Source organism: Diadema antillarum, unplaced genomic scaffold, assembly GCF_040938485.1.
Source record: "Diadema antillarum isolate AM-2024a unplaced genomic scaffold, OU_Dant_1.0 scf00000141, whole genome shotgun sequence".
NCBI classification, from domain to species: domain Eukaryota; kingdom Metazoa; phylum Echinodermata; class Echinoidea; order Diadematoida; family Diadematidae; genus Diadema; species Diadema antillarum.
Genome location: NW_027271030.1, coordinates 3,525,429 through 3,543,511, shown reverse-complemented (window position 1 = coordinate 3,543,511; position 18,083 = coordinate 3,525,429). Strand labels below are relative to the sequence as shown.

At 42.6% G+C, this 18,083-nt stretch overlaps 2 protein-coding genes across 2 annotated transcripts; both read right to left on the bottom strand.

Moving 5' to 3' along the window:
- Positions 1–1,786: 1,786 nt before the first annotated feature.
- Positions 1,787–5,221, bottom strand: LOC139721293 (arylacetamide deacetylase-like). Its single transcript, XM_071632615.1, has 3 exons — positions 5,035–5,221; positions 4,751–4,814; positions 1,787–2,579 (listed from the first exon to the last, which is right to left on the bottom strand). Exons 1-3 carry the CDS (start codon positions 5,219–5,221, stop codon positions 1,787–1,789), a joined length of 1,044 nt encoding a protein of 347 aa, XP_071488716.1.
- Positions 5,222–10,227: 5,006 nt separating this feature from the next.
- On the bottom strand, positions 10,228–17,541 carry LOC139721292 (arylacetamide deacetylase-like). Its single transcript, XM_071632614.1, has 3 exons — positions 17,355–17,541; positions 17,082–17,145; positions 10,228–11,020 (listed from the first exon to the last, which is right to left on the bottom strand). The coding sequence occupies exons 1-3, from the start codon at positions 17,539–17,541 to the stop codon at positions 10,228–10,230; spliced, it is 1,044 nt and encodes a 347-aa protein (XP_071488715.1).
- Between the last annotated feature and the right edge of the window lie 542 nt (positions 17,542–18,083).

Here is an 18,083-nt window from a genome sequence, read left to right as displayed (position 1 = left end):
CCCTAATAAAAGGCATGGCCTATCGCCTTTTATTATTATCACATTTTGGATATCTCAGCCATTTGAAAACCAATTTTCGTCAAATAAACATTGAATCATTCTTAAGATTACATGCTCTTTCATATTTCATAAGAGGTTTCTCATTATCTCGCCTAGGAATGTTTAAAACATGAAACCCCACCTCAACCAGTACTGTACAGTCCCTTTAAGATCAGACATACAACTTGTATATGAATTTAGTGATTCGACTGTAAAATGAATATTTGCAGTCAGAGGAGACGCGACCACATCATTAGTGTTTATAGTGTAGCATGTCGAATAACATTATAATACATGCTCAAATATACAGTTATCAACTTCAGCATATGAACTAAAATCAATTACATAAATACAAGAATATACTTCGGGAGATCCACAAGGTCAAGTTTTGAAGATTTCATGAGCGGATCTTCTATTTAACCATTTGTGTGCTCTGAGTGCTGATTGGCACAGAGAACCCCATAGCGTTGTACACACTGGTCTAAGTTCCTGGTACAGAGAGGGTTAAAGAAATGTAATCCTACCACAGACATGTATGTGGCAGACATTGTCCTATATCGTAGGCCTACTTTTTCTAACGATCTATAGGGTGCATGTCAAGGTCATGCCACTTTAACAAACAGAGATGTTCTCAAACCTGCTCACAATGACTGCCGAATTATCCATCCCCTCATTGTAGGCTTCACTAAAACTGACTCTCAAATACTGATATAAATGATATCATCGATGTATAATTCAAGATCATTAATCTTACCGTCACATTCACGGAAAAAGAGTAATTACTTTCCAGATCAGCTGGAGTATACAAATTGAATATTATATAACTTTGAACCTTCAGCATTTACACCTCATCTATACACTAACACCCCTTGTTTGTTGTTTGGTACATTTTCTCCTCATATTTCTCTGCTATCTACATCTTATGTATTATTATACCGTTCTTAAATTAGAAATTCAGTCCAAATATAAGTTAGTCTGATAAGAAAGAGTGAAATGCTACGAGTTCAACGGTATAAATTTGATCGAAATCGGATGGAAAATAAGAAACTTATAAGTTTCTTATAGTATCATATATGATATTTTGAAGTTTTGCTATTTTGGGGGAAACAGTTCTTGTACAGTCAATATGCATTTGCAAATGACAATTTGAGCATGTCACTCCGTAACAACTTGTAGTTTATACATAAAATTTTGAAATATCAAGTTTTTCATTCAAACGCAATTATGCCCGAGGCTCAAATCCTCGTATACTGGAGTATGTATCTGATCACTATTCTGAACAAATACAAACTCTGCAGGAAACTCTGATGCACGATCAAGTCTAAATTGTAAAATTAATAACGTGCGATTACAGCATTGTTAAAAAATTGATAGCAAATAATTACATTTCAAACAGTCAGAATTGACGTGATGTAAGTTAGTTAGTGTCACAAAATACACATATTTGCTTTTTATCTAATTAATGAACGATGTAAGAGCATAAACTCAAAATATATAGAGATCTACGTCTATCATGATACATGTATCAAACTGGTAAACGCAACATTGAAAAAAAGGCAACATTGTTTCCAGAATGAGTCGAAGTTTCTTGCTCAATTAGGAACACATATTATGAATTACATGTATCAAAAGAATTTCCAATTGCAAATCTTATCCTAATCAAAACGAATCCCGAACATTCATCATTATGCAGTATATACTCTACCATTTGGGTCATAGAACATTGGTCAACGTACGTGGCTATCCCTCACAGATATTTCTCAATAAATGCAATGGAATCATCGTACATCTTTCGCCCTATTTCGAACGATAGTGGTCCAAACCGTGGAATACCGTGAAAAGCAGTCTCATAATTTACCCACTCTACGGGAACCCCAGCTTTTTCTAGTCTTTTTACATACATTATCCCATCGTCTCTCAATACGTCATAGCCACATGTTGCGACAAAAGCCCTGGGCAATTTGGACAAGTCATTGCGCATGAGGGGCACAAGTTTCCAAGACGTCAGCGCGGTCTTCATACTATCCCAAAGCTCCTCGTTACCAAAGTCGTCAGATTCGGGAGGCTTGTAGCTCTCCGGTATCATGTCTTTTGGGATAAGGGAATGGCTGATGTAGTCTCGATAAGGTGCTGAGCGCTTGAAGTCTGCAGAAGTGTGGTTGTTACTTGAGATCTGCTCTACAACAGACTGATTTGCACTACCAAGCACAGCAGCGCTGATGAAAACTGGCATCAACTCTACCAAACGGAAAATTCTTCCATAGCTCTCAGACCTCATTTTCTGGTACGATGGCGTGTTCAGGTCCAGGCTCTGCAGCCATGGATAGAACAGGACCTGGAGCTTGATGTCTGGAACAGATGGGTCGTCTGCAATCGCTCCAGAGACTGCCGCCGTGAGAAGTCCACCAGCGCTGTCTCCCGACACCACTACTCTGTGAGGATCGATTCCAATCTCTTCAGGGTGTGTGAGCAGCCATCTAGTCGCTGCGAACGCGTCGTCAAAGGCTGCTGGGTAGGGGTGCTCTGGTGCTAGCCGATATCTGCAGTGGGGATGAGAAATAGGATTGATTAGAACAAAATAAATGGAACACACTTTCTGATAAGAGAAAGCTACATGTGACATTATAATGTGATTTTGTGTATTGTTAATCATGGATAGGATTGTGAGGACAGAAGTATATAGGACCTATGTAATAATGACTTCAGATAGCTTCTGGAATTTGCTGGGCTTTACATTCACAGTTTACACATCGAAGTGTTTTCTCACTGTGCTTTCTAGCTTACAGGATCCTATCCCTTTGTCAAGGCCCTCTCACTGTTATGATGGCTATAACGCGATCAAAATGGCGCGATCAAAATGGCCCTCAATGGACTACCAAACCCTCAACGGACTCCTTAGGACTTGGCATGGGACACGTGCGTAAACTTGCACGACTTTTGGCCACTATTTTGTCGTGGCAAGTCGTGGCACGACGAGTTCACTCATAGTTTGCGCATAGTTTGCGCATAGTTTACGCACTTCCCGCATTGGCACGACGAGTTTGCGCAATTTGGACGGTGTCGTGCCGACTTGGGCACGCCATATAAAAAGGGGGCCTCCCCAACCCCTGGCCATTTTTGGATCTGCTGTGGAAGAGACAGCATGCTGAATTTGTTGTTTGCTGTTTTCATGTTAATAAATTGTTATCTTTTTTCAAAACGCTTGTTTTTCTATTTAACCTTAAAATAAAGTTAAAGAGAAACGAAAAAAAAAGAAGAAACGAAAAAATAAAGGACAAAGAAAACAACAACAACAAAACTCCCCTCCCCCACCCCCCCCCCTCCAAAAAAAAAGAGACGAAAAAGGAAACAAAAAAAGCGAAACAGAAACGAAAAAAGAAAGAGAAACGAAAACAAACAAAAGAAAAAAAGAAAAAGAAACGAAAAAGAGAAAAAGAAACTAAAAAAAGAAACAAAAAAAGAAACAAAAAAAGACATGAAAAAAGAAACGGAAAAAGGAAAGGGAAAAAAGAAAAAGAAAAGGAGAAATGAAAACGAATAATAAAAGAAAAGAAGTTTCCTCCCCCACTCACCAAAAAAACGAGAAAAAATAAATGAAGAAATGGAAGTAAACGAAAAGAGAAACGAAAAGAAAGAGAAACGGAAAAGAAACGCAAGAAACGAAAGATTTCGTTTGTTTTTTTCTTTTTTCTTTTTTGTTTTTGTTTTGTTTTTGTTTTGTTTTTGGTTTGTTTGTTTTTTTTTGGGGGGGGGGGGTGGGTGAGGGGACTTTCTTGCGTTTCTTGCCCTATATATACCCCCGCACCGACGCGAGCGCCACTGTTGCGCAGTAGTCGTGAACTCGTCGTGAACTGCTCATGCCATGCGCAAACTGTTCGTGAAGTGCGTGAACTAGTCGAGAACTGCTCGTGCCACGTGACCATGTCAGCGGGAAGGCACGGCAACGCTGCGACGCGCACCAATTCGTGAAAATGTCGTGAACTACTCGTGAACTCGACGTGAGCTGTTCGTGAACTATTCGTGGCAGTTCGTGACAATCGTGGCATGGCGCGCACTGCCACGCACTGGCACGCATCGTCCCGACGAGTTCACGACGAGTTCACGAACAGTGTTGCGCATAGTTCACGACCCGGTCGCGAAATTTTGTCGTGACAAAAATTTTGAACATTTCAAAATTCTCGTCCCGACATGGCACGCAGTCACGACGGGTTTCCGCACACTTCACGCCAGTTTACGATTAGTTTGCGCACTGGCACGACACGAGTCGTGCCAATGCGTGCCACAGAATCGTGCAAGTGTCAGCCTGGCTTCAGCCTTGCATTGTTCTTTCACAATCAAACAGCAGTGGTCACAGAGGGGGCAGGAGATAGAACAATAAAATCGTGTCTGTCCATTCAATGCAGAGCACAGGTCTATTTTTTTTTTCTGCCCCATGTGTTCAATGTTAAAACCATAGTACAGGAAACAAATCATAGCTCTGAAAAACTTCCACAGTGACCTAGATCGTTTATCTTGATGTTACAGTGCATATCATATTCACTTACGTGTCTTATATAACCTGTGAGTACATTATGTACGCATGTGTGTGCGTGTGTGACTGTCTTTGTGTCATTGCGAAACCCACACAAATTATTTTATGCATGAAATATGTATTATAAGCCATTGATGAATTCGAACATTTGGCAAAATAAGAAACTCGTAAGAAACTCACGACACAGCCACTGCGGCTACTCCCAGACGTTCACTGAGCATGCGCAGGTCTCCATCGCACATATCTGCAGAGTGAACGGAAAAAAAAAATATGCATAAATAGAAATTTCCAGAAAATGATGCAGATGATGACCATGTGATTTAACGATTGCTGCTGGCTATGAAATGGGTACCTTTCTATCTTTTTCCACAACGATAGAACGTAAGAAATGTAACATAATCATTGGTAGAGAGTTTATTGACTACATAATGATAAGGACTGTACGGTCCCGTACCTACACTGACCTGAGTGTCCTGTCACGAGACCGCCCCCATGGAGATAAACCAAAGCTGGCAGAGTTGCTTCCGGGTCCCTGTTCTTTGGCTCATACACTCTGACTTTCACGCCTCCGAATGACGTCAGACGAGACCTGATGTTTGAGCCAGGAACTTCTTCCGGGAGCTCCGGCCTGTTGTTGAGCATCGATTTCATCATCTCTTTCAAGATTTGAAGCTCCGAAGGACTCTGGCGATGTCTCATGAACAGTTTTATAGAAGTCTACGACATGAAGAATTAACATTAAAGTTTAAGGTGGATGATTGATGTGATACATCTGATCTTTAACGCCATGTTGTCCATGATGAAATGAAATAATACTACACTCTTTAACCCCGAATTATATAATTGTATCAGATTTATGTAGCTTTCATTATTTCACGTCAAATGACAGGCAAAAGTGATGTCAGAAAAACAGGTAAAGAAACATTTTAATCAATGGCAGATCCAGGTTGGCGGGCACCGGTCACGTCCCAACCCCGTCTTTATTTTTTTAACAAAATAAATAAAAAGGAAAAATTGGTTGGGCTCGTACGCCGTCCCCCTTAATTTCGTAGGCGCCCCCTCTTTACGGTTCAATTAAGTTTAAGCTGAAATTGATTTATTTCATATCCAACAAAATAATTAGGTATGCAATGAAATGTTCGCATGTAATAACGTCACAAAATTGGCACAACAATGTGATGAACATAACAACATAAAGTAAAGACACAGGTAAATTAGCAACAAAGATAAAAATAAATGTTATATCGTTATGGTAAAGTCAAGAGAATTTTGCTGGAAATGGAGGGCACCGCTAAAAAGAAGAGCTTGTAGTATGCAGTTCCCTCATGAAAAAGGGAAAAAAATCAAATTGTAATAAAAAAGGACAATTTGCCTTCAAGAGATAGAAAAAAAAAGACAGACAATAAACACACACAATGTACATGCACAAACAAGGACGCACATTAACAATGACGAGGCAGCTCTCTTGTAAGGGAAGAATAGATAAGTAGGTGGAAAGATTAGTGAGAAAGGTAGTGAGAAAGGTAGCGAGGAAGGTAGAAAGTCCGAAAGGGACAAGAAAGTGGGAAGGAAAATTAGAAAATGGTGGGCCATAACCAGGGCACTAGAGGAACCGGAGCTTGAGCTTGCTGGGGTTGCTTGATCCGTCCCTGGTGATAGACAAGCACTTCGTCTTGATTAGACCTACCTTGAGTCTAAACCACCGGAAAAACACAGTGAACATACAATATTTCCAGGGTTCTGGAAAACCGGCTGGGACGGGCTGGTAAAGAAAATATATGCACATGATTCCAGAGCCCAAAAATAGGCACAGGCATTGGAAAATCACTGCAGCGATACGAGACTTCCAGGCTTCTGTGGAACCCGCTGCGTCCGGCTGGTTCAACCCATAGCTGCCCACGACTCCCAGCACCAGTAGTAGAAACAAACCTGTTCTCATTTTCCTTCTGTTTTAAAGCGATGCAGAAGTGAAGTAGCTGTAAAGGTAAACTGTCCTGATTAACAATGCGCGGTTTATGGCAGGGACCCAATCGGAAAGTCAACTGTCCTGATTATCAACGCGCGGTTTATGTCAGGGACCCAAACTGCTATACAAAAGTGGAATCGCATTGAAATACCATCGTATCACAGGGATGATTCTTATAAGAGCCAAACAAATTCACTCTTGCCTGTAGCCACTCTTGCCTGTTTCTATTGTCTGTTGATTCAGGATTTACATAGCGCTGATGACAGGCGCGGAATTTTCAAAGACCAATACACACAGACAAAATACCCTCCCCCCCCCCCCAAAAAAAAAAGCCAAGTAGTAGTAGTTGTGCTACTCTATGTCTTGGGAGACGGTAATTACTCCAATTCCCCCCCCCCCCCCCCCCCCCCCCCCCCGGGGGGTTGAGAAAAAAAAACCGCTTCTCTGTAACAGACAGTAATGTCAAATGTTGTTCATGATTATGAAGTGCGCTTCAGAAGTAATCGGGTAATCTTCATTAATCCAAAGGTTCGTTACTCCAATAATGAAATATGGTTTGTTATTCCCGAGGTACCTTTAGGCTGTATACATTATTCCACAATCTTCAAAGATACGCTAACACCGATTTGTCAATGCATTTTGAAATTCACACAACCAATGAAAGAGCATGCAATCCACGCGACAGACTACTCTATATTTTGCAAAACAGTTCGTGTACAGTGAATATGAATATGCAAATGAGTCAGCTATAGCCATGTCGTACCCTCATAATTTCCCCTTGATCGTGTGAAAAAACAAACAGACAACAACAACAACGAAAATTCAATGTTTCTTTCACTGAAGTCTGAAACATGATGTTATTCTAAATAACTTCAGAATAGTGATCAATTATTTCTACCAGGATTTTTAGCTTCGGGGATAATTTTGTTTGAATGAATTATAGAAATTTCAAAATCTTATGTTACGACATGGCTAGCCTCTAAATCCTGCATACGTTGTTAGGATTCACACATGGAACAGAACAAATTACACGCGAGAAGAAATATAGGGCTTACAAGATTTATTTCTTTTGCAGCGACAGTCAGTGCGAAATAAACTCAACCAGGGACAGGTCAGAAGATACATAAAACAAACACACAAAGAACAATCCTGCCAATTCAAATGAGAAACAGGGAAGACAAGACTGTAGTAAAATTACCACAACCATTTAACTATAATATGGCTAATCTAAAAGAGATAATTATTGGTCTACCACGTGTATTACCGCTTCGCCAATTCCCGTATACCAAAACATATGACTTCAGGATCAGACATAATATGAATTTAGTGATTCGATAGCAAATAAATATTTTTTTTTTCAGTCAGAAGAGACACAACGACGTCATCAGTCAGTGTGTATACTATTTAGTGTCCCGTGCCAAATAGCATAATAATACATGCGCAAATATACGGCAATCATCTCAAGCATGATAGTTTATGAACTAAAATCAATTACATACAAGCACGAATATACTTTGGCAGATCTCTAGACTAAGGTCAACCTCTAAAGATTTCACAAGTGGTTCTTCTATTTAACCCTTTGTGTACTTTGCTCGCTGATTGACAAAGAGAACCCATAGCGCCAGTGTACACACTGGTCTAAGGTCCTGGTACAGAAAGGGTTAAAGAAATGTAATCCTACCACAAACATGGTGTAGCAGACATTGTCCTATATCATAGGCCTACTTTTTCTCACAATAAGGTGCATGTCAAGGACATGACACTTTAACAAACAGAGATGTTCTCAACCTGCTCACAATGAGTGCTGAAATATCCATTCCCTCATTATAGGCTTTACTAAAACTGACTCTCATAATACTGAATATAAATGATATCATCGATGTATAATTCAAGATCATTAATCTTACCGTCACATTCACTGAAAAAGAGTAATTACTTTCAAAATCAGCTGGAGTTTAGAAATTGAATATTACATAACTTTGAACCTTTAGCACTTACACCTCATCTATAAACTAAAACCGCTCGTTTGTTGTTTGGTACATTTCCTCCTCTCCTTTCTCTGCTGTCTATATCCAAGTACGTATTACATGTACTATACTTTTCTTAAGCCCACAAAAGAAGTATACATTACTATGTAGTTCCCCTTCCACCTTCCGAAGCATGTAGTATACACCTTCTTTGTCTCCTTCATGGCCAAATATATCCATTAAAATCAGTGCATGTGTTGCATCAAACTGAAAATATACAAATGCTGCACGAAACTTTGATGCACGATCAAGTCTATACAATATCGTAAAATTGATAACGTGCGATTACAGCATTGTTGAAAATCGATAGCAAAAAATTACATTACAGACAGTCGGAATTGACGTGATGTAACTTAGTTAGTGTCACAAGTTACACATATTTGCTTTACATCTAATCAATGCACGATGAAAGAGCATAAACTCACCATAGAGATCTACATCTATTGATACATGTATTAAACCGGTAAACACAAAATCAAATTAAAAAAAAAGACCACATTGTTTCCAGACTGAGTCGAAGTGTCTTGCTCAATTAGGAATACATATTATGACTTACATGCATCAAAAGAATTTCCAGTTGCAAATGTTATACTAATTCTTGCTATCGCCAATGACGTAAAAAGTACCCGGATGTTGATTTAAGCGTCATTTACGGTGCATTATGGGATAGTCCGGTAGCAAAGTCACTTCCGATCGCACGCGCGTCATACGTGACTAATGTTATTCAATGCTATACACACACAACCGACTGTGTTGTACGTGTACTTACTGTTTTCTCGACTTGAATTTCAGCTTTAATATGATTTGAAATTTCTCCATTCTTAAGAAATTGCTGTTAATACGACTATGGGTTGTTACTGCGAAGCTGCCATGTGTTGTTCGCACGACAATAAATGAACAAATTCTACAGAAATAGGTCCCTTACTGGCATACGAGACGTAACGTGGCCGCGTGGGTGAACTTTGCGGGTGACTCCACAGCGCAGTACGGGCGCGCGCGACTTACTAGTAGTACGTACCTACTTGCTTGGAAGAAACTGCTTCGGAGACAGGATAAGTTCGAGATCACGGTTCGTTCCCGATTGTGTTCGCGACACTTCGACAGAGAACAAATAAAAAAAGATTGGCATTCCATGACGATATCCAGGTGGTTGAATATTTTCCTGCATATTTTCAGCGTATGCAGAGATGACTGATCAGTGATGTGCACATCGATCGCATGATCAAGCAGTACGATGTACCGGTATGTGTTAGCTTAACTTGTGTATGCGTGCGGCGCGGCGGTGCATGCTAATGCAAGCCCGCCTAGGGCAATGCATGCGGCGGGGGCTATAGCTACAGTGTACGAGTATGACAGGCCTGGCCACTCGCTGGCTCGGACGGTACAGCTGCCTACACTAGTATACTGTACTAGTATCCGTGATCGGCGCGGCGCTATAGGTAAGGAACACGTACGCGCACGCTAGCGCTGTGCAAAATATGCCCCGCGCCGGAAATGCCCTTGCCCACGAAGTGCACTAAATCTTGACGAAAAAGCCACATCCGGGTACTTTTTACGTCATTGGCGATAGCGAGAATTACAACGAATCCCGAACATTTATCATTATGCAGTATATACTCTACCATTTGGGTCATAGAACATTGGTCAACGTACGTGGCTATTCCTCACAGATATTTCTTGATAAATGCAATGGAATCATCGTACATCTTTCGCCCTATTTCGAACGATAGTGGTCCAAACCGTGGGATACCGTGAAAAGCAGTCTCATAATTTACCCACTCTACGGGAACCCCAGCTTTTTCTAGTCTTTTTACATACATTATCCCATCATCTCGTAATACATCATAGCCACATGTTGCGACAAAAGCCCTGGGCAATTTGGACAAGTCATCGCGCATTAGGGGCACAAGTTTCCAAGACGTCAACGCGGTCTTCATACTATCCCAAAGCTCCTCGTTACCGTAGTCGTCAGATTTGGGAGGCTTGTAGCTCTCCGGTATCATGTCTTTTGGGATAGGGGAATGGCTGATGTAGTCTCGATAAGGTGCTGAGCGCTTGAAGTCTGCAGACGTGTGGTTGTTGCTTGAGATCTGATGTACGACAGACTGATTTGCACTTCCAAGCACAGCAGCGCTGATGAAAACTGGCATCAACTCTACCAAACGAAAGAGTCTTCCATAGCTCTCGGAACTCATTTTCTGGTATGATGGCGTGTTCAGGTCCAGGCTCTGCAGCCATGGATAGAACAGGACCTGGAGCTTGATGTCTGGAACAGACGGGTCGTCTGCAATCGCTCCAGAGACTACCGCCGTGAGAAGTCCACCAGCGCTGTCTCCCGACACCACTACTCTTTGTGGATCGATTCCTATCTCTTCAGGGTGTGTGAGCAGCCATCTAGTAGCTGCAAACGCGTCGTCAAAGGCTGCTGGGTAGGGGTGCTCTGGTGCTAGCCGATATCTGCAGTGGGGATCAGAAAGACGATTGATTAGTATACAAATGACGCACAGGTCTGAGTGCGTCAGTCGGAATTGTGTGCATAAGGTAACTATGGAATGCTTAACCCACGAGGCGAAGCCGAGTGGGTTTAGGCTAAATTCCATAATTACCGCATGCACACTATATTCCGACTGACGCACGAAAAGACATGTGCGTCATCTGATCTATAGAATGGGTAATTTTCTTGTCAAAAACCCATTTTTCTATCGTGTTACCCGATGACAAAATTACTGGATGCATTTCCTTTTGGCTTGCCGTAAACGAGCATGCATCAGTTTTTACTGGACGCACGGCCAGCCATGCATCAGTAGCCGGGTTCACACGTACAAATTAGCGGGATGACGATCGCGATGCTCATCCCGAGTTTTTTTGCGAGCGTCCACACGTACCAAATTAGCGGGATCGCGATCGGTATCCCGCTAATTTGGCGAGCGTCCACACGTACCGAATTATCCCGCTAATTGCCGATAGAGATAACAGCAAAGCCTGCAAACTGGGTCACACAGCGCCCTTCTCTATCACTGCCTGCGCGCACTTACCTTTGTCCATTGTCTTTTACGCGTCAGTGGTGTGGTTCGCGCGCTGTTGTTGTTGTGCTCCAAAGAGGTGAAGGACCTCTTCGCAGAGGCCTCGCTGTTGCGATGTGCGCATTGCATGATGGGATGTAAAAACTCGAGATTGTAATCCCGACCGTTCACACGTACCAGCCAGCGTGGGGCCAATTATCCCGCTAATTGGCGAACCAGCGCAAGATTTCTTGGGATTAGCATCGCGATGCTTATCCCGCTAATTTTCGGGTTTTTTTCTGTCCACACGTGCAAAAAACTCGGGATGACGATCGCGATGCAAATCTCGAGATTTGTATCCCACTAATTGGTGTACGTGTGAACCCGGCTAGTATTTACTGGACGCATGGCCAACCTGAGTGTGCGAACGCTTGCTTAGTGCGCAAACCTTTGTTACAAGTACGCGTACTCTTGCTACAAGTGCGCGATAACATGTTTACCACTTGACTCAGCGTACGTATACGAGTGCGGCCAGTAAAAATCAACAGACAGCTCTCGACCAATCAGATCGCAGGATTCTCGCTACCCATTCTATAAAACAAAATGAATGGAACACACTTTCTGATGCGAGGAAGCTACATGTGACATAATGTGATTTTGTGTATTGTTAAGCATGGATAGCATTGTGAGGACAGAAGTATATAGGGCCTATGTGATAATGACTTTTATAGAATGGGTAGCGAGAATCCTGCGATCTTATTGGTCGAGAGCTATGTGTTGATTTTGTACTGGCTGCACGCTGAGTCACAGTGGTAAACATGTTATCGCGCACTTGTAGCAAGAGTACGCGCACTTGTAACAAAGGTTCGCGCACTAAACAAGCGTTCGCGTACTCACTACGAGACGCCTATTGGCTAAAACAACCATGCATCAGTTTTTACTGATGCACGGTTGGCCATGCGTCCAGTAAAAACTAATGCACGGCTGGCCATGCGTCCAGTAAAAACTGATGCATGCTCGTTTACGGCAAGCCAAAAGGAAATGCATCCAGTAATTTTTCATGAACAATATCGGTAAATCTAGTCAACTGGACTTACTTGTAGTTTGGAGTAGCGACGTTTCGCGTCCGCTCCGGGACGCTTCATCAGGCCGACTGATCTTTGGCGGCAATTGGTTGTTGACCCGTAACAGGGTCGGGGAATTTCGGAAAGCGCCGAGGAATCTTCCGAACCGCCGGGTTGTAGGCTCCGGCTAGGTTGTGTCTCAGGCCCCCTCCTCGGTTTAGGGATGGCTCCTCCCTTTTAACGTAGATGGACTCTTTTACTCCCCTCTCGAACCACCGTGTCTCGCGATCTAAGATGACTACGTCCTTGTTGTCAAAGGTGTGGTTACTGCTGTTCAGATGGGAGTATACGGCAGAGTCTCCACATCCAGACGAGCTAGCTCGTCTGTGCTGGTACATATGTTTGGCCAAGGTCTGCTTTGTCTCTCCTATGTATAGCTCATCACATTTATCATCCTTGCATTGGATAGCATAGACCACGTTGTTTTGTTGGTCCTTCAGGGTCTTGTCCTTAGGATGGACTAACTTCTGTCTCAGTGTGTTGGTAGGTTTGAAAGAGACAGGAATATGATGTTTGCTGAAGATTCTACGGATTTTCTCTGAAAGTCCGGAAACATAGGGAACCGTCACGTTGTACCTCTGTCGTTGTCTTGCTTTGGTTCGGTTTGTCCTTGTGTCTTGGTTTGGATTTATGAACTGCCTTCTCGAATGTCCAACCGCTGTATCCACATGCGCTGAGTGCCTCTTTAACGTGCCTGTTTTCCTTGATTTTCGTGTCCTCATCAGAACAGATGATATCTGCCCGGTGGAGTAGGGTTTTGATTACCCCTAGCTTGTGGACCAGGGGGTGATGCGAATCAAAGGAAAGGTACTGATCCGTGTGTGTTTCTTTCCTATAGACTGATGTGTGTAGCGTACCGTCACTCTGAATATTGACCAGGCAATCCAGAAAAGCGAGTTTTTCCTCCTTTGCTCTCTCTTCCTCGGCGCTTTCCGAAATTCCCCGACCCTGTTACGGGTCAACAACCAATTGCCGCCAAAGATCAGTCGGCCTGATGAAGCGTCCCGGAGCGGACGCGAAACGTCGCTACTCCAAACTACAAGTAAGTCCAGTTGACTAGATTTACCGATATTGTTCATGTGATACTTTACCTGGATGACTGAGAACATTCACAGACATATCCAGTAATTTTGTCATCGGGTAACACGATAGAAAAATGGGTTTTTGGCAAGAAAATTACCCATTCTATAAATCAGATAACGCACATGTCTTTTCGTGCGTCAGCCGGAATATAGTGTGCATGCGGTAACTATGGAAGTTAGCCTAAACCCTCTGGGCTTCGCCTCGTGGTTTAAGCATTCAATAGTTACCTTAAGGCCCCGTCACACTACAGCGTATAAATCAGCAAATGCCTAGCGGATGGGCAAAATTTGGCTAAGTCCAGATACGCACAAATCCGCTCGAATTCGCAAGCAAAATGTTATTTTTGAACGGTCGCCTAACGAATGATGAGCATACGCTCACCGTGTTACGAGCGGATAAAGTAACGAATGAAAGCGAATGCGTACAGTCCATCCAACGAAATCTGAGCGGACAAAGCGAATAAGCAGCGAATGCCCAACATATGCAGAGCGACACTGCAGCGATCACGTGACGGATCTCGGCTGACACACACATCACCAAATCATTTTGATCAGTGACAGTGTCAAATAATGTTGTTACTCTGAAAATGGCCCCCAAAAGAAGGAAGCAGGAGTCATCACCAAGTACTAGTACTCCTGGGGGGTGTTTCATAAACGCTTGTCAGGGCCGACAAGACAAAGTGTCGGTGCTGACCAATCTCAGCAAAATCCTTGGTTTTATTGGCTGAGATGCTCTGGTCACTGACTGTTACTATGGTGATTCAAGTTGTCAGCGCCGACAAACGTTGATTAAACACCCCCTGATGTCACTACCCTCGACAGTCCTCAAGATTTTCCGATAAAACTGCACTTCCTTTCTGATGATCACGTTGACGCATGATATTGGTAGTCCAACATCCTTCATTGCGTCTGGTGCCTCCAACTGGAGTCGAACTTTCACAATTCCAAATTTCCATGCAGAGATTCCAATTTACCACAGGTTGACTTTTATAGCAGCTGCTTAGAATAATGTAGTCGATATAAGCACTGCCAACGCAATTATTACCTACCATTTACATACGTATAATAATGTCATGTAGGGGGTGTAGGGGGTGTGCCATAGTGGATAAGACTCCCGAGTCCCGACTTCCGATTAGAGGACCCGGGTTCGATTACCGCCCACTCCTTACATCCTTGGGCAAGATTTTTTTACCTACGATATCGACCCAGGTGTAAATGGATACCTGGCAACGCTAGGGTAATAATTTCTTCAGTCCCTTGTCTATATTTGAAATTCAGTGTCAAATGCCCGTATTTTTTTAATGTTGTAATCTAAGGCCTTGTCGATAATTTTTTTTCTTTCCTTTTTCTTCTTTTCTGTCTGACACAAGCTATCATGGTGCTTATACCTTGTTTCGTGCTCTTTGAATTATGTGATGTATATCCTTGTCACACTTTATGTATAATATTTGTATTTTTAACCTGTATGTGTTGACCCCTCTGAAAATCAGCCTTTGGCTGACGAGGGTGTTCCACCCCATCAGTGAAAGATACAACAAAAGTTGAATTTAATTTAATAACAATAGCAGGGCCCTCTGGTAGAGCAGTGGTAACACTGAAGAGGCTACGCTGGGTAAATAAGACCTTTTTTATTTTTGTTATTATTATCATTATTATTATTATGTGTGCTATGAATATCTATTTTTTTCTGCTACGTTTATTTAACGTGCGTTGCTGTTGAAATTTGCTGAGCGAATTTGGACGAACGGCGGACGAACAAGAAACGAATGCAGAGCGACCAAAACTTTCGATCAGCGGATGCTAAGCGAACACAGAGCGGATTGTCATTCCGTTCGTCATCCGCTCAAGATTTTAGACATGTCCAAAATCGAAATTTGGCTCCGGCGGATCTCTGCGAATCTCTGCGAACAGCTAGCGGATACAGCGAACGTCAAGCGGGTCACGAACGACGAGCAACGGATGTGAGCGTATCTCCAAATTTTCGGATCCGCTGGACATTCGTTCGCTCGATACGCTCTAGTGTGACGGGGGCTTTATGCACACAATTCCGACTGACGCACTCGGACCTGTGCGTCATTTTTGTATACTGATGCATGGTTGTTTTAGCCAATAGGCGTCTCGTACTGAGTGCGCGAACGCTTCCTTCGTGCGCGAACCTTTGTTACAAGTACGCGTACTCTTGCTATAAGTGCGCGATAACATGTTTACCATTCTGACTCAGCGTGCGGCCAGTAAAAATCAACACATCGCTCTCTCGACCAATGAGATCGCAGGGTTCTCGCTACCCATTCTATAATTTTTACTGGATGCTTGCTTCTGAAGAAAAACGATGCGTCCAGTAAAAACTGATGCATCTTTTTCGGGCTCTCGTTTTTGGCAATCCAAAAGGAAATGCATCCATTGAATTTTTCAACGGGTAACACGATAGAAAAATGGGTTTCTGGCAAGAAAATCACCCATTCTATAAAACAGATTACACACATGTCTTTTCTTGCGTCAGTCGGAATTTAAAGTGTGCATGCGGTATCTATGGAATTTAGCCTAAACCCACTCGGCTTCGCCTTCCTGGGTTAAGCATTCCGTAGTTACCTAATGCACACAATTCCGACTGACGCACTCAGACCTGTGCGTCATTTGTATACAGATAGCTTCTGGAAACTGCTGGGCTTTACATTCGCTGTGTTCAGATCGAAGTGCCTTTCTCACTGTGCTTTCTACCTTTCTAGATCCTATCCCGTTTTGTCAAGGCCCTCTCACTGTTATGATGGCTATGACGGGCGAGAGAAGCGAGCCCAGCGCGATCAAATGGCCCTCAACGGACTACCAGGCGCTCAACGGACTCCTCTGGACTTGGCATAGGACACGTGCGTAACAAGTTTCGTCTAACCGGGTTGCTCTTCGAAAGTTGCATTACGAGTTATTCTTTCAAAATCAAACATCAGTGGTCACAGAGGGGGCAGGAGACAGAACAATAAAATCGTGTCTGTCCCTTCAACGCAGAGCACAGGTCTGTTTGTTTTTTTCTGCCCCATGTGTACAATGTTAAAACCATAGTAAATGTACAAGAAACAAATCTTAGCTCTGAAAGACTTCCACAGTGACCTAGACCGTTGATTTTGATGTTACAGTGCATATTATATTCACTTGCGTGTCTTATATAACCTATGAGTATAATGCATGTGTGTGCGTGTGTGACTGTCTTTGTGTCATTGCGAAACCCACACACATTATTTTATGCATGAAATATGTATTATAAGCCATTGATGAATTGAAACACTTGGCTAAAATAAGAAACTCGTAAGAAACTCACGACACAGCCACTGCGGCTACTCCAAGACGTTCACTGAGCATGCGCAGGTCTCCATCGCACATATCTGCAGAGTGAACGAAAAAAATATGCATAAATAATTGGAATTTCCAGAAAATGATGCAGATGATGACCATGTGAGTTAACGATTGCTGCTGGCTATGAAATGGGTATCTTTCTATGTTTTTTTTCCGTAAACGCAGAACGTAACAAATGTAACATAACCGTTCACCATTGGTAGAGAGTTTATTGATCAAGGACTGTACGGTCCCGTACCTATGTGTCCTATCGTGAGGCCGCCCCCATGGAGATAAAGCAAAGCTGGCAGAGTTGCTTCCGGGTCCCTATTCTTCGGCTCATACACTCTGACTTTCACACCTCCGAATGACGTCAGACGAGACCTGATGTTTGACCCAGGAACCTCTTCCTGTGGCTCCGGCGTGTCGTTGAGCATCGATTTCATCGTCTCTTTCAGGATTTGAAGCTCCGAAGGACGCTGGCGATGTCTCAGGAACAGTTTTATGAAGATCTACGACATGAAGAATTAACATTGAAGCTTAAGGTGGATGATTGATATGATACATCTCCTCTTAAATGCCATGTTGTCTATTAAGATATTAAGTAATGATACACACTTTAACCCCGAATTATATAATTATATTATGTTTATATACCTTTCATTATTTCTGTACGTCAATAATGACAGGCAAAAGTGATGTCAGAAAAACAGGTAAAGAAGCATTACGTAATCAGTGACAGATCTAGGTTGGCCGGACAGGTCCCCCCTCTCCCCCTCCGCTTTATTTATTTATTTTTTTTGGTCATAACAAAATAAATAAAAAGCAAATATTGGGGAGGGGCGCGTACGCCCCCCCCCTAATTTCGTAGGCGCCCCCTCTGAACGGTTCAAGACTATGTTTTAAGTTGATTTATTTCATTTCAAACAAAATAATTAGGAATACAATGAAATATTTGCATAATAGAGATAATGTCACGAAATCGGTA

Coding starts and splice junctions, on each gene's coding strand:
- LOC139721293 (XM_071632615.1), bottom strand. CDS start 5,221: ATGAAATCGATGCTCAACAACAGGCCGGAGCTCCCGGAAGAAGTTCCT. Junction 4,815..5,034: donor TCTCGTGACAGGACACTCAG/GTCAGTGTAGGT, acceptor TTCACTCTGCAG/ATATGTGCGATGGAGACCTG. Junction 2,580..4,750: donor GTAGCCGCAGTGGCTGTGTC/GTGAGTTTCTTA, acceptor TCCCCACTGCAG/ATATCGGCTAGCACCAGAGC.
- LOC139721292 (XM_071632614.1), bottom strand. CDS start 17,541: ATGAAATCGATGCTCAACGACACGCCGGAGCCACAGGAAGAGGTTCCT. Junction 17,146..17,354: donor CCTCACGATAGGACACATAG/GTACGGGACCGT, acceptor TTCACTCTGCAG/ATATGTGCGATGGAGACCTG. Junction 11,021..17,081: donor GTAGCCGCAGTGGCTGTGTC/GTGAGTTTCTTA, acceptor TCCCCACTGCAG/ATATCGGCTAGCACCAGAGC.